The sequence below is a fragment of the Heloderma suspectum genome, chromosome 2, assembly GCF_057233095.1.
Source record: "Heloderma suspectum isolate Gila_16-S chromosome 2, 16-S_ref, whole genome shotgun sequence".
Lineage (NCBI taxonomy): Eukaryota > Metazoa > Chordata > Lepidosauria > Squamata > Helodermatidae > Heloderma > Heloderma suspectum.
Genome location: NC_139459.1, coordinates 237,680,613 through 237,706,657, shown reverse-complemented (window position 1 = coordinate 237,706,657; position 26,045 = coordinate 237,680,613). Strand labels below are relative to the sequence as shown.

The 26,045-nt window shown below is 43.6% G+C and overlaps 1 protein-coding gene across 7 annotated transcripts in view; it reads right to left on the bottom strand.

Annotated features, from left to right (window-relative positions):
* The window catches only part of MAT2B (methionine adenosyltransferase 2 non-catalytic beta subunit), a 137,972-nt gene that overhangs the window by 32,685 nt on the left and 79,242 nt on the right, over positions 1–26,045 (bottom strand). For 3 of the 7 annotated variants that reach the window (XR_014788352.1, XR_014788351.1, XR_014788350.1), the window contains exon 7: positions 25,182–25,309. Coding sequence is in view for 1 of the 7 variants with exons in the window: in XM_084838622.1 (XP_084694748.1) it covers positions 25,250–25,309 (60 nt within the window). In the remaining 6 variants the exon portion in view is untranslated. Of the gene's footprint in view, positions 1–1,636; positions 10,053–14,824; positions 25,310–26,045 lie in introns of those variants that run through there. The other 4 variants (XR_014788349.1, XR_014788348.1, XM_084838622.1 and 1 more) reach the window with 4 other exon arrangements.

The following is a 26,045-nucleotide window of genomic DNA, read 5'->3' as shown; positions in this document are numbered from 1 at the left end:
ACACAGAAGGAGGTCAGATCATGTATTTGGAGAAGGAGAGAAGAGGAGAGACAAAGGAGGTCTGGGCATGGCAATTTACAGTATGCTGGGCAGAGAAGTTAGGGCTGTGAGAGATGGTCAGTCCATTCCAGGGGAAGGTGTTCTGTGTATTAGTCATGCCTCCTTCTGGTCTGGCCAATGGGTTCCTGATTGCCTTGTTGGCTGACCTTTGGATCTAAAAGTCATGCTGCTAAATGCTGGTCAGTTAATGAGAAGACTGTGGCTTCTCAGGCTTGATCCTGGTTGAGCATTCGAACCTGTCATGCATCACAGAGACCTGGTTGGACAAAATGGGGTGTGTGAATGTTTCCCTGGATAGATAGAATAGGTCTGCAACCTGGGGGTCATTTAGACTCCCAGCTGTCTATGGAGGATCAGGTGTCGGCCATGAGCCAGGTGGCGCAGTACCGACTCCATCTGATACGGCGGCTGTGCCCCTACCTCCCTAACTATCTGCTCCCATCAGTAGTTCATGCCCTGGTCTCCTCTCGCCTAGACTACTGTAATGTACTCTATGTGGGGTTACCCTTGAAGATGGTTCAGAAGTTGCAGCTGGTGCAGAACACAGCAGCCCTCCTGATTAAAGGCAGCGGTTGGTGAGATCACATCACTCCACTGCTGAAGAAGTTGCATTGGTTACCAATTGTTTTCCAGACCCAGTTCAAGGTTTTGTTATTGACCTTTAAAACCCTATATAGTTCTGGCCCAGTCTATCTTATGGAGCGCCTCCAGTAACACCAGGGATGCTGCTCAATGAGATGGGCCTCGCAAGGCCTTCTCTCTGTCCCATCAGCCAGGACAGCTAAGCTGGTGAGGACTAGGGAGAGGGCCTTTTCTGTGGTGGCCCCTACTTTGTGGAATTCCCTCCCTAGTGACCTCCGCCATGCCCCTTCTTTGATGAGCTAATGCCAGGCTTTAAAAACTTGGCTGTTCAGGTGGGCATTTGGGGTGGGTTAGGGTTTTTCTAAAGCAATGTTGTTTTGTTCAGTTGATTATGTTGTTTTTTGTGTTGTTATTTGCATTGTATGCCACCTAAAGTGGCCGGGTAGCTGGCCAGATGGGCGGCTAATAAATCAAATAAATAAATAAATAAATAAATAAATAAATAAATAAATAAATAAATAAATAAATGCCCTCTCTGTTTTGACTGGAGTAAGCCCAAGACTTTATGCCTACAGGCAAAGCATGTGCTGTACCATTGAGTACATGGATGCATCTTTGGAATCTCATATGTTGTTGTTGTTGTTCAGTTGTTCAGTTGTGTCCATCTCTTTGTGACCCCATGGACCATAGCACGCCAGGCCTTCCTGTCCTGCGCTCTCTCCCGGAGCGTGCTCAAGTCCATATTCATTGCATCCGTGATGCTATCTAGCCATCTCATCCTCTGCCGTCCCCTTCTCCTTTTGCCTTCAGTCTTTCCCAGCATCAGGGTCTTTTCCAGAGAGTTTTCTCTTCGCATTAGGTGGCCAAAATATTGGAGCTTCAGCTTCAGTATCTGTCCTTCCAATGAGGACTCAGGGTTGATTTCCTTTAGGATGGACTGATTTGACCTCCTTGCAGTCCAGGGGACTCATAAGAGTCTTCTCCAGCACCACAGTTCAAAAGCATCAATTCTTCGGCGCTCAGCCTTCCTTACAGTCCAGCTCTCACAGCCATACATTACTACTGGGAAAACCATAGCTTTGATTATGTGGACCTTTGTTGGCAAGGTGATGTCTCTGCTTCTTACTACGCTGTCTAGGTTTGCCATAGCTTTTCTCCCAAGGAGCAAACGTCTTTTAATTTCATGGCTACAGTCACCAAAATAATGTCCCTGTTCTACCAGTCATAATCTGTAAGTATTAAATGCATGGCAAAGAAGGAGATCACATCTTCTGTCTCTGGTCCTGACCTCCACACATTCAGTGTCCCTTTGTGGATAGAATGTTTGCACATACAAGTTGCATGCATAGCCTCTGACCATGTGATTGGGAGCCCTACGGAAAGATTTGACAGTATCTGACCTGTAACAATTGATAAAATTTGGCAGCTTACATGCAGCACTGCTGAGTATTTGATAGTATCCCACATACCATTTCATGTTTGACACTATCTGACACACGCAAAAACTTCATACATTTTAAATTTAACTTCATTCATTAAGCAATTGAACTAGGTCAATTTTAAATGTTGATGTAAATTTTGTTTTTCTATTCCAGTTGTCGTAATTTAAGGTCAATTCCAAACTTCAAATGTTCAAAATTTGCCAGATTTTCAGCTCTCTATAAATCAAATCTCTTTGCTGTTTCTATCATATGACTTCAGTTATGCTAAACATTTGGGGGGAGACATTTCCTAGTGCAACTGTAACAGCTACTGAACTTTTACAATCAAAATTAAAGCTTTGCACACTGTCCTTTTCAAAGTAGCTTTTTAACCTGACACTTTCAAAAGAGTTGATTGTACACTGTCTTTTGGCCAGTCTGGACAGTGGTGGAGATCTTTGTTCTAAAAGCTACCTGTTCATTCTCATTGGCACGTTCTGCTGGACTGATCTTTTATCAACGCCATGGTTGACATGGGAAATGTTCTGATGGAGCTTGGAAGAGGACAATAGAGATTCAACCCATGAAAATGTAATAGGCAGGAGACAATTTCTCCAAGATTACTTTCCATAAAACTGAATTGGCGACATCTGCTCAATCTAGTGTAGATAAACAGTGAACTATTTTCCATCTCATTAACTCAGAGGATGAGATATCAGATAAACCCTGGGGGTCTCATGCTTTGTTATCACATCTAAGGCATTTCCCAGACTCGTTGCATTAGCTGCTCTAGGCACGGCCGAAACTTAACGCTGCAATTAAACCATTTATATTCCAAGGTAGCCTAAAATAAGAAAGCCTCAGCTTAATCTGACTGTGTCTCTAATTACTAGTCACTTAGCCTAAATTATTTACCATGTCCTCAACAGTGATGTATGGTACATGTAAATCTCCAAACAGGACTCTAATAGAATTATCTAATTCTATTAAACTGCAAACAAGTACCCATTAAATATTTATTAGCAAGCCTGCATTCACTTAAGATAGATTGGATCATCAGCAAAGCACTTTGCTAACCTTTTCTACTTTTTTGTCTCATGGGTTGGGGATTCAGAATGAGCTAATCAGACTCACACCTATAGATTAGCCAATTACGTTGGCTTTGGGGGGAAATCAATAAGAAGAGAAAAAATCCTGAAAGAATTGACAAAGTATATTGTGGAAATAAATAAATAAATAAATAAATCTCTGTCCATCGTTGAAATCAACAGGTTTGCTACAGCCCAGCTTATATAATTATGAAAAGCTTTCCACTAATTCTATTCCTGAGCCAAGGTGGGAGATATTAAGTTACTACATTTTTTTTTATTGTGTGATCATGAACTGCGCTTCTGTTAAACAGTGCTGTTGAAAACTGTGGGTTCAAAGGAGCTGTTTAGTGTGTTAGGGCTCAGACGCCACCTCTGCCTTTTACTCAGTCTTTTGGGCAGGTTACTTGTCCTTTGCCATGGCAGCCATTTTGTGGTGGTGCCCAGGACAGTTTCTCAAATTGCTCAATGTGACTGCAGCCCAAAAGGTTTGGCTACCCCTGCAATACAGTAAGCACTTGTTGTTTTCCCTACAGATTGTAACTCAATAACAATAGCAGAGAGAGAAGACACACAAAATATGACAGTGTGGTCTGTACTGAAAACCAGATTATACATAACAAAAGGAGGAAATTAGAAGATCCTGAAAGAAATGCTTGGATGGTGGAAGAAAATGTGGTGGGCCCTTAATGAAATCTACAAAAATTGAAAATGCCTGGAAAAAAAGAAAAGTCTTCACCAGCATTAAAAAAAATAACAATGTAGGTTCCAGGTGAGCCTCCTTGGGGATGGTATTCCATAAATGGGGCACTACAGCTGAGAAGGCTTTCCCTCTTGTAGCCAGCCACCTAACTTCCTTCAGTGTGGAGGCACCCAGAGGATGGCCTCTGAGATGACCTAAGAGCCCAAATAGTTGAAACCTGGTGGTTCATTCCCCATTTTATTAAGTTGCCTACTGGTTCCACCTCCACCACATAGAAATGTGAGGCACCACGTGCTATTTGGGGGCCCTGACATTATCCCCCTCATCCATTCTGCTGCTGTTTGTGGGGAAAGAAAAAGACAAAAACAGGGCCCAGGAGCTGCTGGTAGAGAAAATGGGGTAACAACAACTACCTCAAGAAACTAAGCACTGCATAGAAATATATAAGAAATTATGTTTCTTTTTGAGATATTTGGTTGAAGATCCAATGCCAGTCCTAATTTAAAAGTATTTCCCTTACACACTACTTTATTAATCCCCTAGTTGTAGTAGTAAAACCATGACCAGCCTCATGTTTGATGTTTCTCAGTAAATATCAAGAGAACTGGGAAGATGTATGTAGTTTTTCCCTTCCAAGAATGGATATTTCTCCTTAACATAAATGTGGAGAAAAGGCTGTGAATATTTACACAGCTGCATTGAAGATAATGCAGTTGCGTTTATAGTTGTGGGATGTGCATGTATGGAATCAACAGTTTTATTGTCAGAACTTCAGGGCTGCCCAGGTTAGGTAGGAAGATTAGGCTATGAATGGCTACTAGCCATGATGGCTTGGCTATATGCCCCCCAGGGTCAGAGGGAACATGCCTCTGAATACAAGTCGCTGGGGAGCAATAGCAGCAACTACTGTTGTCCTCACTGTGAGCTTTTCATGGGCATTGATTGGCCACTGTGGACCACAGGATGCTGGACTTTGGTCTGATCCCATCAAAGTTTTTTTCTATTTTCTGATGTGCTTAAGGCTGCAATACTATACACACTTGCTGGGGAGAAAGTCCCATTGAAGTCAGTGGGGCTTACTTCTAAGCAGACACATATAGGATTGCACGGTTAGGCAACTGAACATGCCTACATGCTGTTGATGATCTTCTGAAGAAGCTGAGCCTTCTTATGACAGGTGGCAAAATATATCCATTTTTGCTCATTGCCAGATTATGTGGGTGATCCATTCTGTGTATGGCTGATGCATAAATGGGGGAAGCAAAAAAACAAAGTGATGTTTCAGTGGAGCCAGAAGAATACATTTACACGTAGTGAAGTATATATCACTGCTCATCTCTGCTCCCCCTACCCTTATTATGAATTCTTATTTTATTAGCTTTTTTCTAAGAGCTACAGGCAAACCAAATTGACAGAGGCCAAACAATGTCAGCGCAAACCAATTTTATTAAACAGTTGCAGCAAAAATTCAGAACCCACTAAATAGATCATGCAAGTGCAAGGCATAACTGTCCATTTTTCCAGGTATTTCAAAAAGCTGCAACAGATGAGATATAAAACCACAAATGTGATTCCATCTTGCCTGTAGATGCCTAACCTTGCTCATGATGCAAAAGTGACAGAGATCAGAAATAGGATCATGGCCACATCCCTACTCATTAGGTTAGGTGTGGGCAGAAAGTGGATTGGGATCTACTGGTAGATCGCTGGGTAATTTGCAGTAGATCAGCAAAGGTTTTGAACTCTTCATTGCAGCAACAAAAAGGTTTCCCACCCCTAAATTGGGTTATCAAAACAAAGAGTTTGTTGGGGCAGGGGAACTAGCATGTGCTTAGAAGCACCCTGTTTCTTAATTCTAAGGCTGGGTTCGCACAACACACTAACCCACATTCAGTGGCTGAATGTGGGTTGTTTTTGAACTGTGGTTTATCATGTTGTCTGAACGCAGCATGTTTTCCACAGGGTGGCTTGCTAACCATGTGGTGTGGATTATTTTTCTCGAAGAAGCCACCTTGACAACCCAGCACCTGGGAGCGAGTGCACATGCTGCCTCCTACCCACCCTCTCGCTACTTCTGCTGTGCATCTGGTTTAGAAAACAACCCAGTAATGCCCCGTTTCTGGGTTGTTCAGCATGACATTGAACAGATAACTCTGGGTTGTTGAGGGGGAAACAACTCAGAGTTTAACCCAACAACAAACCATGGGAAAGTTCCAGGTTCACACAACACACAGAACAACACAGGAACAGGGCATAACTAATTGTTTTCTGAACTGGACGCAAAGCAGAAGTGGTGAGGAGGCAGAAGGAGGCACTTGCTCTTTTCCTGCATGGCCCCAACAATTCATGGGTTAAACAACCCAGGGGTTGTCATGTGCGAACCAGGTCGTCGTGTTTTCCTGAATAAATCTTTACTTTCATGAATGATTCTTATTAACACATCTGTTTGCTCACTCTACTTTTCCACCCAAAGCACCTTCAAAGTGGCTTTGGTGGTTTGGAGTATGGCCAGAGGTTTGAATATTCAAAGCTCTGGCCATATTCCAAACCTTACCTAACAGCTGAGACCCACTACAGCTGAGACCCACCTAGATGAAGCAAGGAAGGATGGTTGGATTCATATCTGCTGCAGTGCTGCTGCCTTTTGATAACCCCAAATGGTCCAATTTCTTTCATGAGTGTTAGTCAGTGGTTCTTAAATGACAAACATGTAGGGTCATCCAAAGATCTGGGACAAATATGTAGGGTCACCTCAAATCTAGTGCTAGTAGACCTCACCCTGGACATTTAACTCTTGTTCCACAAAAATCACTAGAAGATCAATAGGTGATGTTTACAATCCTGGAGGAGGAAAAGAAAATGAATTTAAGGGTACAATCCTATGCACGTTGAGACAAAAACAACTCCTACAACTCCCAGCTTCCTGCTTTTCTATCTAAACATGCACAGGATTGCACTCTAAGTTACACTGACTTAAAACAATGTGGTAAATGTCATGAACTGGGCCAATATAGTTACCAGGACAGGGCCATCCCTGGAATAAATAAATTGTGCCCTGGGCAAGGAGGGCCTTTGGTGCCCGCCCACCCCTGCCATGTCAGTTTTGCAGGGCCACCCAGGGGATTTATGGTCCAGATGCGATGCCCATCAAGAACGACATTGCTCAAAGCCTTGATCTGTCAGCCAGTGTGCTTCAGTTTACACAAGCCAAAGTTGGAAAAGCCACATTCTGAGCAGTGGAAGCACAGCAGAACTATCACATGGTTTATTTTTGTTTTTCCTAGCAGTTCCTGTCTTTTGGTAAGCATTCTCTGTTTTAGAATATCCATTATTTTTATTTTTTAAAATAATAAAGAAAACTTGTCAATAAAAAAGGTATCCCGACGACCTCTTACAGCTAATGGCTTTATTTTATTATTTATATAGTGCTTGTAGTGTTCACAGTATTTGAAGTGCCAAGTGCTCTGTAACGTTGCCTCAAAGTAAAGCTGTGTTCCACTGATCTTTCCCTAGAGCAAATGACATCAAAGTGGAAACAGAAAAAGAAACACATTTTAAAGCTAACTGAAGGAAGACCATTTTTGTAGTTAGTACCCAAACAACCTGAAGAACCTTAGAGGGAAAAAGGGTTACAGACACTTGCTTTTTGCCACTCTAGTTCACTGCAGACAGTACACTGAAAAGCCACAGCCACTGAATTCATCTTAGTGCCCTCCCTAGCTTGGCGCCCCAGGCAACTGCCGAGCTCGCCCACCCCTAAGGTCAGCCCTGCCAAGAGACTCAGCTTTACTGTCATTTTGCATATCTCCCTAGCATCTTGACTCAAAACTCTCAATTGTGGCTGGGAAGATTTGGGATTTCTAAGTGGCCAGTGTAAGACAGCTGAAGGTGTGCTATGCTTTCCTCTATTAACTTGGATCACCAGAGCAACTCGTTCTCCAGAGACCTCCAGAATGTGCAAATGCCTTGCTCTCTGCCAGGTTCCTAATGCAATCAAGTCATCCAGACACACTCTTTTTATTGGCAGTCTAGAGCCCTGATGAGGAAACCATGCATGAAGCAGTGGGAAGCCCACTGGGAAAGTGTATCATATATTTAGTTGCCCATTGACATCTATTATCATCCATTAAAGTTAGACATCTACACCCAGTGTATGCACACAACCCTGATATTGTACTCTGCATTTTGCACTAAACACCTATGGTGGGGAACTAAATGGAGGGAGCAATCCTATGGCTGCTAGACAGCAGCTAGACGGCCATAGGCTATGCCGTTTTCTGGGAACTGACGTGCCCCCACTTCCACGCTGCCTCAGTGTGGAACAACAGCCCTGTCCTCTGTGCTCACAAGAGGAGTGCAGAGTGGCCGGAAAGGGGCATGGCTGGGGGCATTCTGGGGTGGGGAGAGCGGAGCTGCCTGTATGACACATCCTATGTGTCGTACAGCAGCCTCCTTCCCCACTCCGTGCCCCCACAGCTAGACAGCCGCAATTGGCTGTCTAGCTGAAAAAGGAGGGAGGAGGACCGCAGAGGGAATGATCCCCTCCATGCATCTCCTGCCCTGCTTTGGATAGGTGGTCGCCTCCGAGTTCAGAGGTGGATGCCTATCTAGATAAAATCATTGACATCCTCTTGCCAGTCTTTTGATCTGGGGGGTGGGGTGCAAAATCTCAAAATCACGGTTTTGAAAGAACTGTCACCTTCTTTCTCTCTCTCTCTCTCTCCCCCCCCCCATTAGAAGTGAGTTTGTCCCTGGAGTTCACTGCTCATTCTTACCTAGGAAGAAGTTTTGCTGGGAGATCTTGTTTCCTCCCTCCTCCAATTCATCTTCCTCCTGTCCTTGAACACCTGAGGTGGGTGGCTCCAGGGAAACTGGCAAATGAGTTTTTGCTTGCAACCCCTTTCCTTGCCAAGATCATGAGCTCCAAGTACAGGAGAAAACCTGGTCCCAACTTAGTCTACCTAAATTCCAAGTAGACATTTAGCTGATGTACTAAAGGCAGAGAAATAAGGATACCCTTTGTCAGACTAAAAGTACTTCAACACACGTGACCCCTGAGGAAGAGCCCTCTTTTACTCCCATCAGTTTGGAATAAGTAATATGCTCCAGTCTCTTCCCTTTTGTGACTGTGCCCTTCTTCTTGCCTCACTAACTGTAGAACAGCTACCCGTGTTGCTGTGGACCAAGTTACCTACATTCCGGTCTCCAACACTAACTCAATTAGCCTGCTCCCATACTAATATCCATGCATATCCAGTTTCTATCTTCCTCCTATCGTCTTATTAGGTATCAGCTTCTCTGATCCTCTCAAAATGCTGCATTGTTCCTTCTCTCTTGGTCCCTTCTCTCTGTCCCCAGATCTCTTTATAGAATTAACCAAATAGCTGCCAATCTCATTCTAATGCTGTTCACATAGATACTACTTTTACTTTTGTAATAAACGACATATTTGATTATTTTAGGGCTCAGTCCTATGCAAGTTTAGACAGAGAAAAGGCCTACAACTCCCAGCATTCCCCAGCCAGCAAAGCTGGCCTTTTCTCTGTCTAAACACGCATACTGTAGGATTGCACCCTTAATCTCTGGCTGATTGCTGACTGCTTTTCCCCACCTGAGTCCCCTAATTTCTATCACAGCACATGGGAACTTTGTTGTTAAAGATCCTAACACATGGACATTCAAGTATATTTGCATGATTAGACAATATAGATAAGGAGACATAGTAGCAATATGCACTGTGATTTCTAAGGTTTTAGATTTGCAGATCCAGTATTCATTTGAAAATTTCCTGCTAGGGAGTAACTGCTTGTTCATGCTCCTTTGGGCTGATTAGCATGTGCTCAAGCTTCAGGAAAGTGCTCTGGCTCCCAAAATTTGGAACTAAGTTTTGATACATGGACCCATCCTTGGAATTCCGTAGCTTTGCAAGTATTATGGGCCTTGTCTATGGTAATCCAGGGACAAAGAAAGACTGCTGTTAAACCAGATATACCTTCTTGAAATACCTTATATGTGAATGTCTTGTGTTTTCTCATTTCCTAAAAGTAAAACATTTTTTTCCTAATTTACTGCATTATTGTACCTGTGGATTTAATCCCTCTATGCCAAGCCATGCTTGAAACCCTTTTTGTGTTCATGCTACTGGCAATCAGATACCTTTGGGGTCTTTGTATAAAGAACGGAGGCACCCGTAAATGCCTAGAGGAAGGAAAGAAACATATTAATTATTAAGTATTGCTTATTAAAGCCCATTTGTGGGGGAGGCAGCTCATAACTACCATTTTGTGATTTTTTGAATATTTTAAGGGAACTGACTGCAGGTACAGGTGTAGGAGGTTGTGAAAAAATCTTGCTTGACCCTCCACCCCTCTGCTCTCTCCACAAGTATAAACTAAGGGTCTCCGAGTACATAGTCAGTGCAGGTAATGCATTAAACAAAGCCTGTCAATTATCTCCATGTGATGTGTTGGACTCCAGTGGAGAAAATCAAAGCAGTGTTGGTTTTCTTCCCCTGATTAGAACATTTGGGACACATACCCAACACTGAGGTGATTTTTGCAGTTGAAAGCTGCCTTTGACATCTGCGAACATTGCCATGTGTGGGTGTGTCGCAAGGCAACTTAGGTTATATTGCTGAAAGACGGTAAAGAATGGAAGCATGTGACACCTGCTCTGCATGAGTAAATTGGCTGGTGAAGGCCAAAGGCAGTGAAAATCAAGTCCAATGAGACATTTCAGGGAAGAGAGCGAGCAGAAATTGCCCTCAGGTTTCGAAAAGTAGTCACTGCATTAGTTCCTCAGTTTGAAGCTTCTCAGTGTCTGAAAGGAAAGCAATCACAGTGAACTACCACTGGAGACGCTGAAATCATTTAAGAATCATGTCAACTCCAATTTGTTTTATTCAGTCTCTTCTCAACACAACCAGATGCTGCTCATTCCAAAGCCCCTTAATTTCAGCACACAGTGTTAGGTTTCCTCCTTCTTTTTCTAATTGTATCTAGGCTACATATGCCTTCATGAAATTGTTAGGGCAATTGCCTCCAGGATGGGAGGGAGGGGGGAATTCTTCCTATACTCAGGCTTAAATTGTACGAAGGATTTTTTTTAAAAAAATCAACATCCTTCTGATCCTTCTACCAACTATCTTCTGAACTGATAAACCATCTGTCCTTGGGTTATATGGAACCGTTGACAAGTCTATAGAAAAATATAATGCCATTATATGAACTAAACCAAAGCACTTAGGTAGTAGGAAGGGTGGAGGGAAGAGTCATAAATGCAAACTGAGTTTATATGTGTGTATAAAAGTCTGTCTCTAATGCATTTGTCCTTGCACCACTCCTGGAAAATGCAGAAGAGCTATTATCCACATATAAGCTGTAGCAAAGAGAGACTGTAGAGAATCCTGCTGTGTTAGAGCCAAAGTGCTCAAAGTAACACAAGTAAGCAATACTGAAACATAGGGGGTAGAATAAAGGATACACAATACCTATGGAGAAACAGATTCTAAAGATCTCTGAGAATGCCATCCTGGAGGACTGAGGCTCAATAGACAGAGTGCTTTGATCTCGGAACCCTCTGTCTACCCAAAGCCCTGCTGGAAAGAGCCAAGCAGGACTGGACTTGGCCAGAGCTTTTACATCCTCTGATTCTTTCTTCCGCTTTAAATTTTTCAAGTAGACAGGCCTCTCTGCCCATCTAGCATACCTACTAACGGGCAGAGGCAGTGGGTGACAGTGGTGCTGGAGGACCAAGGCCTCTCTTCATCCCTCCCCACCCACTGGAATGCCTTCTTTTCACCCTTTCCAGCTTCTTCCAAGTATGCTATTGCATCCTCAGAAAAGAACCCATCACACTGCTTTCCATGGTGGCTGCGAGAGGTGTGGGGAGGTGGGCAGAAAAATCTTCCCTCAGATTCCCACCCTCAAGGTCATATCTGTGTCTATGGCTTGGGGGGCCAGGGGGATCTGTCATCTGAGAAGCCATAGGATTACTCTGCCCATGACATTTTTTTTTTAATTTCCACTATTAGTACCAGTATCTGTGAGATGTTCAGTACAGTCAACCAATATTGGAATAAACATAGCGTGATGCCATTTTGAATCCAATCCCTCAAAGATGGCAGAGCTCCCTGTGATATCACTTCTTGTCACACCAGGCCACACCAGCTGTTACCCTGGCTGTGTATTGTCCACATGCATTTGCTGTAACTAGTTTTTCCTCCTGTCAAGTCTTTGTAAAAAAACTGTAGTGTGGTCTATCTGAATCTCCTTTACTGATGACGTTTGCTCATACTATAATTCATTACACTTGGGAATCAGCAAACTAAAATGGACAAGCATGGGCGAATTTAATTCAGGTGACCATTATATCTACTACTGTGGGCAAGAATCCCTTAGAAGAAATGGAGTAGCACTCACAGTCAATAAAAGGGTGGGAAAAGCAGTACTGGGGTACAATCTCAAAAACGATAGAATGATGTCAGTACGAATCCAAGGCAAACCATTCAACATCACAGTGATTCAAGTCTATGCCCCAACCACTGAGGCTGAAGAAGCTGAGGTTGATCGGTTCTATGAAGATCTACAACACCTTCTAGAACTAACACCAAAAAAAAGATGTCCTCTTCATCATAGGGAATTGGAATGCTAAAGTAGGAAGTCAAGAAATCAACAGGATAACAGGCAAGCATGGCCTTGGTGTACAAAATGAAGCAGGACAAAGGCTAATAGAGTTTTGCCAAGAGAACACGCTGATCACAGCAAACACTCTTTTCCAACAGCACAAGAGGCGACTCTACACATGGACGTCACCAGATGGTCAATATCGAAATCAGATTGATTATGTCCTTTGCAGCCAAAGATGGAGAAGCTCTATACAGTAGGGATGGACGAAAGGGACTTACCTCGTCCTGCAGCTTGCTTCACGGTGGGGGGGAGGCGCTTTGGTTCTCCCCCCGAAGTTCAGGCGAGGGAGGGGAGGTGCCCTGCCTCACCCAGCCGAAATTCAGGCCGGGGGGGAGGCGCCCCATCCCTCGCCAGCGAAATTCAGGCCAAGTAGGAGCGCCCCGTCTACCCGGCTGCGAAAAAAAAAGTAAAACACACACACACACACACACCCGTGATAGGCTACGTAACGATTTACGTAGCCTATCACGGCTAGACTTCCAAAGTCAGCCGTGATAGGCTATGTAAATCGTCACGTAACCTATCACGGGTGACTTCGAAAAAAAAGGGAAAAAAAAGTGCGTACGCAAATGGCAGCTCCCATGGGGACTGCCATTTGCGTTCCTTATTTTGGCACGTCTAGTCTACATAAAGATTTACGTAGACTACGGCGAAAATAAGGGCAACACAAATAGTGTTCCCTTATTTTCGCCGTAGTCTACGTAAATCTTTACGTAGACTAGACGTGCCAAAATAAGGAACGCAAATGGCGGCGCCCCATGGGAGCTGCCATTGGCGTACGTGCTTTTTTTTTTTTTCAAAGTCACCCGTGATAGGCTACGTGACGATTTACGTAGCCTATCATGGCTGACTTCGGAAATCTAGCTGTGATAGGCTACGTAAATCGTTACGTAGCCTATCACGGGTGTTTTTTTTTTACTTTACTTTTTTTTTTTGCAATGGCAGTGGCGGCAGCCGGTCGGGAGACTGGCTGCCGCCCCGCCCCCGCCGAAACGCCGCTGAAACGCCGCCGGGACCCGCCACCGAGAGGGATATTAGCCGAAGGTAAGTCCCATCCCGGGGGGGGGCGGGGGGGGCGGAGAATTTCCCCAACACTTTCGGGGGGCCAAATGCGTCGGCACTCGGCCTCCCGAAGATTCGTGGAGAAATTCTCCGCTAACCCTACTATACAGTCAGTAAAAACAAGACCTGGAGCTGACTGTGGCTCAGATCATGAGCTGCTTCTTGCAAAATTTCGGCTTAAATTGAAGAACAGAGGGAAAACCACCAAACCATTCAGGTATGACCTAAATCATATCCCTGATGAATATACAGTGGAGGTGAGGAATAGATTTCAGGGATTAGACCTGATAGACAGAGTGCCTGAGGAACTATGGACAGAGGTCCATAACATTGTTCAGGAGGCAGCAACTCAATCCATCCCAAAGAAAAAGAAATGCAAGAGAGCAAAGTGGCTGTCTGATGAGGCTTTACAAGTAGCTGAGGAAAGAAGGGAAGCAAAAAGCAAGGGAGAAAGGGGAAGATATACCAAACTGAATGAGGAGTTCCAGAGAATAGCAAGGAGAGACAAGAAGGCCTTCTTTCATGAACAATGCAAAGAAATCGAGGAAAACAATAGAATGGGAAAGACTAGAGATCTCTTCAAGAAAATCGGAGATCTCAAGGGAATGTTTTGTGCAAAGATGGGCATGATAAAGGACAAAGAAGGCAGGGACCTAACAGAAGCAGATGAGACTAAGAAGAGGGGGAAAGAATACACAGAAGAACTATACAGGAAAGATCTGAATGTCCCTGATAGCCATGATACAGCGCTCACTGAACTTGAGCCAGACATCCTAGAGAGTGAAGTCAAGTGGGCCTTAAATAAGAAGCATTACTAACAACAAAGCTAGCGGAGATGACAGTATTCCAACTGAGCTATATAATATCCTAAAAGATGATGCTGTTAAAGTGCTGCACTCAATATGCCAACAAATTTGGAACACTCAACAATGGCCACAAGACTGGAAAAGGTCAGTTTACATTCCAATTCCAAAGAAGGGCAATGCCAAAGAGTGTTCAAACTACCATACAATTGCGCTCATTTCACATGCCAGCAAGGTTATGCTCTAAATCCTACAAGCTAGACTTCAGCAGCATGTGAACCAAGAACTACCGGAAGTACAAGCTGGGTTTCAAAGAGGCAGAGGAACTAGAGATCAAATCACCAACATTCGCTGGATCATGGAGAAAGCAAGAGAATTCCAGAAAAACGTCTATTTCTGCTTCATTGACTACGCTAAAGCCTTTGATTGTGTGGATCACAACAAACTCTGGCAAATTCTTAAAGAGATGGGAGTACCAGACCACCTTACCTGTCTCCTGAGAAACCTGTATGAGGGCCAAGAAGCAACAGTAAGAATGAGACATGGAACAACCAATTGGTTCAAAATTGGGAAAGGAGTACGACAAGGCTGTATACTGTCGCCCTGCTTATTTAACTTATATGCAGAGTACATCGTGAGAAACGCCAAGTTGGATGAATCACAGGTTGGAATTAAGATTGCCGGGAGAATTATCAACAACCTCAGATACACAGACGATACCACCCTAATGGCAGAAAGCGAAGAGGATCTAAAGAGCCTCTTGTTGAGGGTGGAAGTGGAGAGTGCAAAAGCTGCTTTGAAACTCAGCATTAAAAAAAAAAAGATCATGGCATCTGGCCCCATCATTTCCTGGCATATAGAAGGGGAAGAAATGGAAGCAGTGACAGATTTTATTTTCTTGGGCTCCAAGATCACCGCAGATGGTGACTGTAGCCATGAAATTAAAAGACGCTTGCTCCTTGGGAGGAAAGCTATGGCAAACCTAGACAGCATAGTAAGAAGCAGACACATCACCTTGCCGATAAAGGTTCATATAATCAAAGCTATGGTTTTCCCAGTAGTAATGTATGGCTGTGAGAGCTGGACTATAAGGAAGGCTGAGCGCCGAAGAATTGATGCTTTTGAACTGTGGTGCTGGAGGAGACTCTTATGGGTCCCCTGGACTGCAAGGAGGTCAAATCAGTCAGTCCTAAAGGAAACCCTGAGTACTCATTGCAAGGTAGATACTGAAGCTGAAGCTCAAATATTTTGGCCACCTAATGCGAAGAGAAAACTCCCTGGAAAAGACCCTGATGCTGGGAAAGATTGAAGGCAAAAGGAAAGGGACGGCAGAGGATGAGATGGCTAGATAGCATCACCGATGCAATGAATATGAACTTGAGCACGCTCCGGGAGAGAGTGGAGGACAGGAAGGCCTGGCGTGCTATGGTCCATGGGGTCACGAAGAGTTGGACACGACTTAACGACTGAACAACAACATATTTTGGTTCAAGGTTTTGTATTTGTAAAATATTCATTCAGGAGGACCACTCTGAGGTCAAGAACTCTGGGTTTAGAAACAAACAAACAAAACGAGATACCAAGGACAGACACTATAAAACTATTCACTGTGAAGCTGGACATAGGTTAACATAATATTGAGCATATGAACACACAGTTGTATATCACAACAATCAAAAGTACCTCATAGCAGTCTTCCCCAACCAGGTACCCTCCAGATGTGTTTGACTATAGCTCCCATCATCCCCAGCCAGCAATGGTTGGGAATGATGAGGTTGTTGTCCAACAGATCTGGAAGACATTGAGTTGGGGTAGGCTGCCGTATAGCATATAACTCCAGCGCAGCTAACTCCAGTGTCAGTTTCTCCTACATAAACTAATCCTCAAGGAAAATTGTTTTTATGAAAGCAGCACACTGTGACTTGCTTTACCAGAACAAAGAGAAGAATTCTGAGCATGTCTGTGTTTCTACCGTGCTTCAACTGTGTCTCTATTGAACTCGACTGCATCTCTGTTGTATTCTAGGCTAAGTCAGCCAGCAGAAAGTCATCCACGGCTTTCTGAGTCTTGTTGCTAAGATGGCTGTGCCTGCATGACTTTCGTTAATGCTGAAACTTGATTATATGTTGCTGGTACTCTAGAAAATGGCAAGCTCATGTTATTGGCACAAACCCCATTCTTTTCCAAGCAAAGTTGTGTTGTTGTATTCCCATGTGGAATGATGGCTCTGGCAGTGAGCTTTGTCTTCCTGTTAAGGACATCACAATAACGGACTCTATCTATTACCCTATATGGCAATGGGTCAATGCAGATAACCATCAGCACTTGGCTGAACATGCCAAACTAACGTTTTTACTACAAACAATGCGTAAATAAATGTATTGTTCTCGTTGCAGTAGGCATGGAAATCAAGATGGCAGTGTATTCATTCTGTGTGATACTAAAACTTCAGCATGAAGATTTGTTTCCAAAAATAATATTTTCAAGGCTTTACCTTCAAAAGAATGAACAAAGATTCCCTGAAGAATGGGTTGCATTTCAAGCTCCTTGAGAAAATGGAGTAGTAAAAGGATTGTTGACATGAACCCAAATTCATTTCCTATCTTTTAATAAATGAAATGTGGACAAATATTTGTGTCCTCTGTTTATATATTATTGAATGTAGAGTAAGGTAGCACAGACCTTTTGTTAACACGCAACTACAGTTTGAATAACCACTCTGGTTGGATATTCATACAGAAGCTGCTATGCCAGAATGTCCATGTTCTGACTGCAATGTCTGCTACAGATTAAAATTGTTACCAAAAATATTCTCAAAGGAGAACGACAGTGAAATGTGGTTTTCAGAGAAATAAAAATAAAGTATGACATTCCACTATCTGAGGGTTAATCTCTCCTGCTGGAATGAAGTTTTTATTATACATTTTGTTCGATCTTAACAGTCAAAGGGTGTGAAATTCATCTATCATATATTCAGCTTTTTCTACTTAAGCCGATTAAATTAGAGTCTATGTTGAATATCCTTACACCTACCAAGGAATAGCAGCTTTCACATGCCGATTATAGTCTCCTTTGTTTCTATTAAACCCTTAGGGCTGTATCCAACGGGGTGCTTATGCCTCTGCCAATTCTTCTGAAACCAGGCGATCCCCTTCTGCAAGTGGTGGGACCCACCAATTCAATTGCACAAGTGGAACTCAACAACTCACTGCTTACTCAACGGAGATTTAACGCCTCCTAGTGGAAGCACCAAAACAAGCAGAAATGCTCATTTCTGCATCGGGACAGGTTGGTGGAACTCCCTTATGCAAGCTCTGCTGACCTGCCCCTTTCCAGAAGTGAGCGGGTCCACTTGTTTTGGTTTGCCCCTGGAAGTGCTAAATCTCCGTTCCACAGGTGGTGGGCGCTACTTGCAGAAGGGAATCGGTGGGGTGTGAAACAATCGGCGGGAGTGTATGTGCCCCATTGGAGACTGCCCATACAGTTTTATCTTTGCAGCAAAAAAAGGGACAACCCATCGAAACAGTGTTCCCTAAGTGATGTATTTTTCCAGTTTCTGTCTCTATAGTTATATTGCAAAGATGGTTCCAGAATGACTGGATCTAAACAATGCTCTCTAATTTTCAATGCAATGTGATTTTTAGAACAGAATGAGAGGAGCTTAAACTTGGGTGCCATGAAATAAATTCAGACTTGTTTCTGCCACTTTTTTTTTTTTTTTAGTATATTTTGATCTGTAATTATAAAGAGAAATTTAGATGAGCCAGCATCCACTCACCATTATCACAGCATAATGCTTGCCAGTTAGGGCTACACATACTAATCTGAGTCTCGAGTAGTGCTAAAACACTTATATGAATCTGTTGACCTACTCTCAACACCATAGCTGATCCCATCTGCCACTGCTTCCCAGATACCTTCCTAGTGCTGATGCTACAGCTGCTCTTCTTAATTTCAAACTTTACACAGAAATGTGCAAACATGAAAATTGGTAGAAATGGCTTCCAGCTGCACTCACCATAGTTGTTAATGAATCGCAGTCGTTTTCATACCACAGTCTTTGCATTCAAAGGGTGAATACAGAGCAAACTATCTACCAGTTGGTAACTTATTGACCTATATGAGAGATGGTGGAATTTTGGTAACACCCCTGCTTGATCATCTATCTCCTATGTGGAAGCCCTTCAAGCTTCTGACCAAATTCCAATCAAGTAGATTTGCATATTTTTTTCTGACTCTGATTCAGCTACATAACTTGCACATCCAAACTCCCTCAGTAGTTACTTGACCTTCTCCTTAAAAAGCTGTTTTACTCTCAGTGTCCCACAAACTTAACCATGATACTAAGGACTGTAATCAATATGTTTACTTTCCCCCTTCATTTGTTATCTGGTTGTATTGTTATGTGTGTTCTTTTTTTGTCGCTTGTTTTTTGTTTGTTTCAAAATAAAATTCTGTAATGGATCTGCAAAGGCTTGAGACTACTTTTTCCAGAAGTCTCTGCTGAGACTAGTTTCTCTGAGGGTTGCCTTCCTGTGATAGAGGAGGAAAAAGGCAGGGAGAGACACACACAGAGAAAGGATTACACCTTGGGAGTAGGCCTGTGATGGTTGGTGACGCACCAGTGGGATTCAGAGACAGAGTACAAGATACTTGTTAGCAGTTTGGAAATAAAGTTAACTCTGGGGTTGTTGCTACATAAACTGGCTCTGCAGGAAAAGCCCTGGAAAAGGAAAATCTAACATATTGTAGATGCTGTGCAGGCTTGCTGTTGAACTGACAAACCCAGAAGCCTGCACTGTTACATTTTGAATCCAATTCTTTTGTGCCTCCCCCTTAGTGGCTGGAAAACCTTCCCTGTTTATCTGTCCCATTAAATCACTTGTTGTTTGTTAGCTACATGTCAGTGTGATTGCTGGAAACCACCAGGATTAGTACAGAGGTTGCCAACACTGAAGTGCTTTCAGCACTTGCTTTCAATCCTGATTATACAGGCATGGTACTGATTTCTAAGTATGTTATAATTCCATTTTTTTTTTTAAGCAATGACAACAAAACCTCTGCTTTTCTATATTTTTGGACCAGGTGCAGACACCTGGTAAAATTCTTTTCACCACATGGGCAGACACTGCAGATTACTGGCTCCCTGCATGGGTGTATGCCCAGTGTAGAAAGTTACATCTTCGGACATGGTGTCCGTATACATCCAAAGTTTGAAATTAAAATGGCGGCAGTTATGAAGGGCAGAAGCAGCAGCAGCAGCAGCAGCACTAGGGACTGGGTTTCCCTAGTTCTTTAATGGCATCTGTACTGGCTGGCTATTAGATTTTATTATTGCTATATTTTTTAAATGTATAAACCACACCTTCATCCCAAGAGGATTTCAGGGTAGTGTTCATAAAATGAAACTTTCAATAAAATAAAAATAGAATTAGATTGAAATTAAAGCCCTGGAACTTGCCTGCATACCTTTGGAAGCACTTTTCATTCCCAGTTTGCAACATCCTACCCTTTAAGGTCAGCGACAGATGCCCCCCTTCTGTAACTTGAATAATTATAATTAAGATTTTACATTCTAAGGGTGCTTCCCTATGGGATGGGCAGCTGCCTCTGAACTAGGAGGTGACCGCCTGTCCACTGCAGGGCAGGAGAAGCACGGAGGAAATCGTCCCCTCCATGCTTCACCCACCCTGCATTTGCGGCTAGACAGCCAGTTTTGGCTGTCTAGCTGCGGGAAGGCAGAGCAGGGGAGAAGGCTACGGATGACACATAGGATGTGTTATACCGGCATTTCCGCCTTCCCCAGCACGGAATGCTCTATTTTGGCCGCTCCATGCTCCTCTTCCAAGTGTGGGGCATGGGGCTGTTCTGCGCTGCCTTCCAGGCAGCATGGAAAGCGGGGGGGACGTCGGTTCTCAGGGAACTGACCTCAGAGCGTGGGCTCCGAGAACGGTTCCCAGAAAACCACATCTCCTATGGCTGTCTAGCCACTGACTAGAAGGCCATACGATTGCTTTCTTAGTGGTTTTATCTAATTCTAATGGTGTATTATGCACCTCTTTTAAAGAGTTGTGTAATGTACTCTTATTGTAGTAGTCTGCCTAGACATTTGACTAGATTACACAGGATGTTTGTATAGTAGAGAAATATGGATTTTGTTAAATCCATTCATCTGTGTTTCATGGATTGCCAGTCATCTTAAATGAAATACGGTGGCTTGTTTTGATCCTGTGAACTGGGTCAAAATTAAGAGTTTGGCTTTTATATTTATTTTTAACTATAGCTATTTGTCAGGTTGTTATTTGATACTGTACTGATTTTATTGTTGTGAACTTCCTTGAGAACATATTTGCCCATTGGGCAGGGTATACCTTCAACTCAAAAATTAAAACAATAAAACAAAAATAAAAATCCCCAATACTTGACCCCATTCCCCTATCTAACTAGTTTCATTTTCAAATGTGGTTCTTAGATCCATTGCCAGGCATTTAGAGCTTTACACCGTGCCTCACAAAAAGAAAGGATATTCATCGTTAACTACTCCTTTCTACTGAATATTCACCCAAGGCTGCATTTCCTCCACTGGGGTTCCACATAAAAAGGCTGCTCTATTGCACTGGCTCTGTACTTCCAGCCTGAAAGCACCCGCTGTGCTGCTCAAAGCATGAGGTCTGACACCACAGTTGTTTCGATGCATAATCAATAGACGATCATGGTGGCAGCGCACTTGCATGAGAAGAGCACTGGCAAAAAGACTCAAAGAGAGTGGCAGGCAGGTTATTCCTTCATCCCCATGATGCACATAAGAGTCAGGGAGGGAGGGACACAAACTCATCTTGAATTGAAAGCTGGATGCACCGCTTAAGGATGTGGGAAAGAAAATCTTCCTTATAAACGAAGCCGCATGATGTAGCATCTTTCTATCGACCCACAAACATAATTATATTTGCTCAGTCTCATCATGTCTGGACACTAGTGTATTCATTTATTTTGGACTACTAATTTGGTCCAGTCAATATATGGCAGATGTGGCCCATCCTGTCTTGATTTATCCTCAGGAATTTTCATCCCTGACTGCACTTACAATCTCAGCCTAAAAACAGAAAGAGAGAGAGAGGGAGAGAGAAATTGAGTCATTCGACTCAAGAAAGCATTACTATTATGTAGTAGGTGGTATTATGTAGGTGGTAGTGAGACAGGCTAAACCCCTTAATTCAGGGGTCCACAACCTTTTGGGGTCAGCTGGTACATTTGGAATTTTGAGAGAGTGTTGTGGGTGCTCTCACAAAATGCTACTATGGTGGGCATGCCCAGTCACAAAGCTGTCATTTCCCAGAAGGCACACTGGTCAGATGAAAAGAAGAGTAACCTGCCCAAGAACCTAAGTACAAAGGGGGGAGGGCTTAGCTCCCAAACACAAAACCACTCTTTTGAACCCAACAGTAGATGGGGTTGGAGGGCAGCCCTTCAATTTGCAGCATGCCAGCCTACCAGTTAAAAATGTTTAATTAAAACTATTAAGAAATAAAATACAAATCAGGAGGGGCAGGGAGCCCAGTGGCCCCATAAGAGGCTCTCATGGGCATATTGTGCCTACAGGCAGCACATTGGAGACCCCAGCTTTAAGCTTCATAAGGTGACTCCAAGGAGCCAGAACAGAGTCCTGAGACTCTTGACCATATAGGGAAGCCAATAACAAGGTACTTTATCTTATTTTGACTCCTTTGATGCTGTTCCCCTTTTTTATATCACTGTCAGATGGTCTCTCTCATGCTGGGTCTCCCTTAACAGGTATGGTCTAATGGTATACAAAATTCTTTGTCTGGGACCCAAAGAGCTAAGTAGGCTCAAGAATTTCAAAAGCAATTTCTCATGTAGCATTGAAAGCTTCTGTTCACACACACAATGGTCTAAAGTCCCCACTGGGGTTTTGTTGCCAGCATCATACAAACAACCCTGCTGGAATAGACCAAAATCCTTTTTAGTCCAGTTCTGTCCCTATAGTGGCAACTCAGTTGCCTATGGGAAGCACACAAGAAAGGCAGGAGTGCAATAGCACCTCCCACTGATGTGGCCAAGAAACTGGAATACAGAGGCTGAAATTAAGAACATAAGAAGAACCAAACTGGATCAGACCAAGAGTCCACCTAGTTGAGCATTTGGTTCACACAGTGGCCAACCTGTTGCACACAGGAAACCCACAAGCAGGGCATGAGTGCAACAGCACCCCCTCCCCTCCCATGTTCCCCAGCAACTGATGTACATAGGCACACTGCCTCGGATACTGCAGGTATCAGGATGAGTAGCCATTGATAGCCTTATCCTCCATAAATTTGGACTTTTCTACACGAGGCTTTTAACCTGCCACTTTTTACCAAGGCTTGTGCTTCCAGATTCTTTGTGGGATTAAGCCTGGCTCCTTTGCATGTGGGTTGTTGTTTTGTTTCGGGGGGCTTTCTTTCTCTGCTTTTCTATATGTTCCATTAGCCATCCACTAGGCTACACTGTGGTACAGCAGAATCATGAAAATCAGGCTTCTGTGGTGCCATTCAGGGAAATACCAGACTTTCCTTATTAGAAACCCCCCACCCTCCCCGCTATAATGGTCGCAAAGAATGTGAGAGGCCCCGGAGGAGGAGGACAACATGTGAAGCACCCGCAAACTATGGTGAGTGAGGAACCACAAGCACACAATAGAAGTTCAGAAAGGCTCTTTGTCTAATCCCCTTTTATAGCCATGCAAATCAGTGGTCATCACTATATCTAGTGGCAGTGGATTCAGTCATTCATCTGTGTGCTGTAGGAAGAAGGACTTCCTTTTCTCTGTCCTGAATCTCCCACCACTGCAGCATATCAGAGAGGGCCAAATGTGGTTTGCTTCCATGGGTTTGTCTTTCCATTTCTGTGACACCAGAGACACTGCATCTACAGTATTTTGTGGTGTTACAGCTCTGCTTTGGTTGACACAGAAGGAATTAGACAATGAATGCAGGACATTAGGGGGTTCTGCAGGGTTGGTGATGGGCCTCTACTGACCCTTTCAGGAAAAGAGCAGAAGTGGGAATGGCGTTTGCCTCATCCAAAACTGCTCCCAGAGAGGGTTTTGAATGCAGAGGTGCTGGTCATGACGCCATACGGAGTGGGCAATTAACTGCTGGCTGAAGGGAAGACTGTGCAACTCCCTTCCGTTTGGTGAGCGCAAGGAGCCATTGGGTGGCATGACTCTAGAAAAGGCCATCCTTGAAACCTGAGAGCGTCCGGGATACAACATGGTATTTTCATGCACTGATACTAAAGCTGGCAAGCAACAAGACTCCTTCCAGCACTGAAGGCTGCTCCTTCACCACTGAGAAGATTCTGAGGGAGGGTGAGTTCTGAGGAAACACACCAGAAGGCATATGTCATCAGGGCCCTATTTCTCCCTCCACCCCCACCCCCACATCTTTCAGCCAAACTTTGCTCCCAAGAGCATGGGGGGGCATGCCCTGAGAGCGTACCTGCAATGGCTTAGGGACATAGGAAGCTGGCTTATACTGAATCAGAACATGGGTCCATCTAGCCCAGTACTGTTGATACTGATTGGCAGCAGCTATCCAGGATTTCAGGCAAGAGTCTTTCCCTGCCTACCTGGAGAAGCCAGGGATTGAATCTTTCTGCATGCCAAGCATGTGCTGTACCACTGAGCCATGGCTTCTCCCCATGGTGAACAGACTGCTTCCCTTTGCTACCAACAAAGATTACATCAGGCCTTCACATCTCTAGGAATGTTGACCCCATGTTTGTTGCTGAGCATTTGTTGCAGAGCTGCACCAAGAATTCTTGTCAGTAGAAAGTACCTCAGTGAAGAGGTATCTATCTATTCTCTTATGAACCACTTCCCGATGTGCTTGGAGCTACCGTGGAAATCACAGTTAGTTGCAACAGGTTGGACTTGCCAACTGGGTTCTATCAAAATCAAAATTCTATTGTTAAATGTTTGTGAAAGCCAAATGCAGTCTAAAGCAACAGTTGAATTGTCTTCCACGAGCAATGAGAGAGTGGTATTTTGACTCTGAGGATGGATGATTAGGCTAAATGTCTGTCGTGCAGAAGGTTTGTCTATAAACACTGCAGCAGGGCTTTAGATTTTTTACCACAATAAATGGTTAGTTGCAATCAAATGCTGCTCAAACGAAAAACGTGGCCCATAGCTGTAATTACCAGTCTCTTGACTGAAACAAAGGGCAATTACAACACGCTGAAGAAGTGTGCTCGCAACCATGAAGCACTTGATTATAGAGTGGTGAGGCAATCAGCAAGCAGCATATTTTTGCCTGCATGGGTCTAAGACAGACATCATTGGGGGTTTGGGTTGGGTGGGAATTTTATAGGCTGAGTTAAGTCAAAGATTGTGTCTTGTTTTAATCCCTGCATTGCTGGCTTTTTAAAACTACCAGCTTGTTCTCTTTGGGGCTTGAACAAAGGGTGGAAATACACTAATTCTGTAATAGTATGGTGGAGCGGGTTGCTTTAGTTTCCCAATCTGTCTTTAGTGAATTTACCGGTCTGTTTGTTTGTTTTTGCATACTGCTGCAAGTTTGCCTTATCATGTTGACTCTGGAAGAATAGCCTGTGTTTAAAGCAGCTGTTTGTAATGAATATTATCTCCTGTGGGAATGTATTCCATAATCACAGACCAGGCAAAACTATGCACACACACCCCACAACCATCTCAAGTTTTCTGTACAACCACCATCTAACATTGTTTTTGGTTTAACATAGCATTGTTGGCTTACCCCTGGAAAGCAGATATGCAGTCTTTATCCAGAAGCATAAAGCAATCTTTTAAACAAAAAGGTGCTGTTTAAAGCCATTTCTCCTTGTCACCCCGTTTTTTTTCAATCATTTGTTTTGGCCCAAATACCTGTGAGCAGAGAGAGAGAGAGAGAGAGAGAGCAGATTCAAGGCAGAGCAGATTCAAGGCACAGCAACCTAGATCTCAGGAGAAGTCGAAAGAAGAATGAGGGGCAGAAGGCTAATCCAGAGTGTCACTTATGCAAATTAAAAAGTAAACATAGGGGTCCTGTCAAAACCAGCTCTTTCCTTTCATAATCTTCAATGAAACCTTTGTTTTGAACTGTCTTCTGGGCACATAAAGAAAAAAGAGCAGTGAAAATCATACTGAGATGAATGTTAAAAGGAAAAATCAAAAGATATATCTCTAAATGTTGGACAATACTACCAAAGTCATAGCTGGAGACTCATCACTACAACTGGACCGTAACTGAGAACATGGATGGAACCCAATGCACTTAGGATGACAATCTGGTGCAACAGTAAAGGTGGAAGAAAACCAGTGATCTTGGCATGGATATGGGGGCAAGGGATGTAGCGAGTGCAACCCAAACAGCTGTTAATATCACTGCCAGCTCCAAATGGATTTGTTTTCGCCCTCTTTGTCCATTAATTGTGTGAAGGGAAGTCCATGCAGCTAAAGGGAAGTGGGGGATGTTCTGCGGGCCCTGCCCCCATCATCGTGCCGCTTGCCCAGCTCTGCCCCTGACATCCATGCATTGACCACGGACATCTGTGTCAGTGGAACCTACATGTGTAGGACCTTTACACATGTTAGGCTTCCACATGTTCTGGAACCCCGTGCA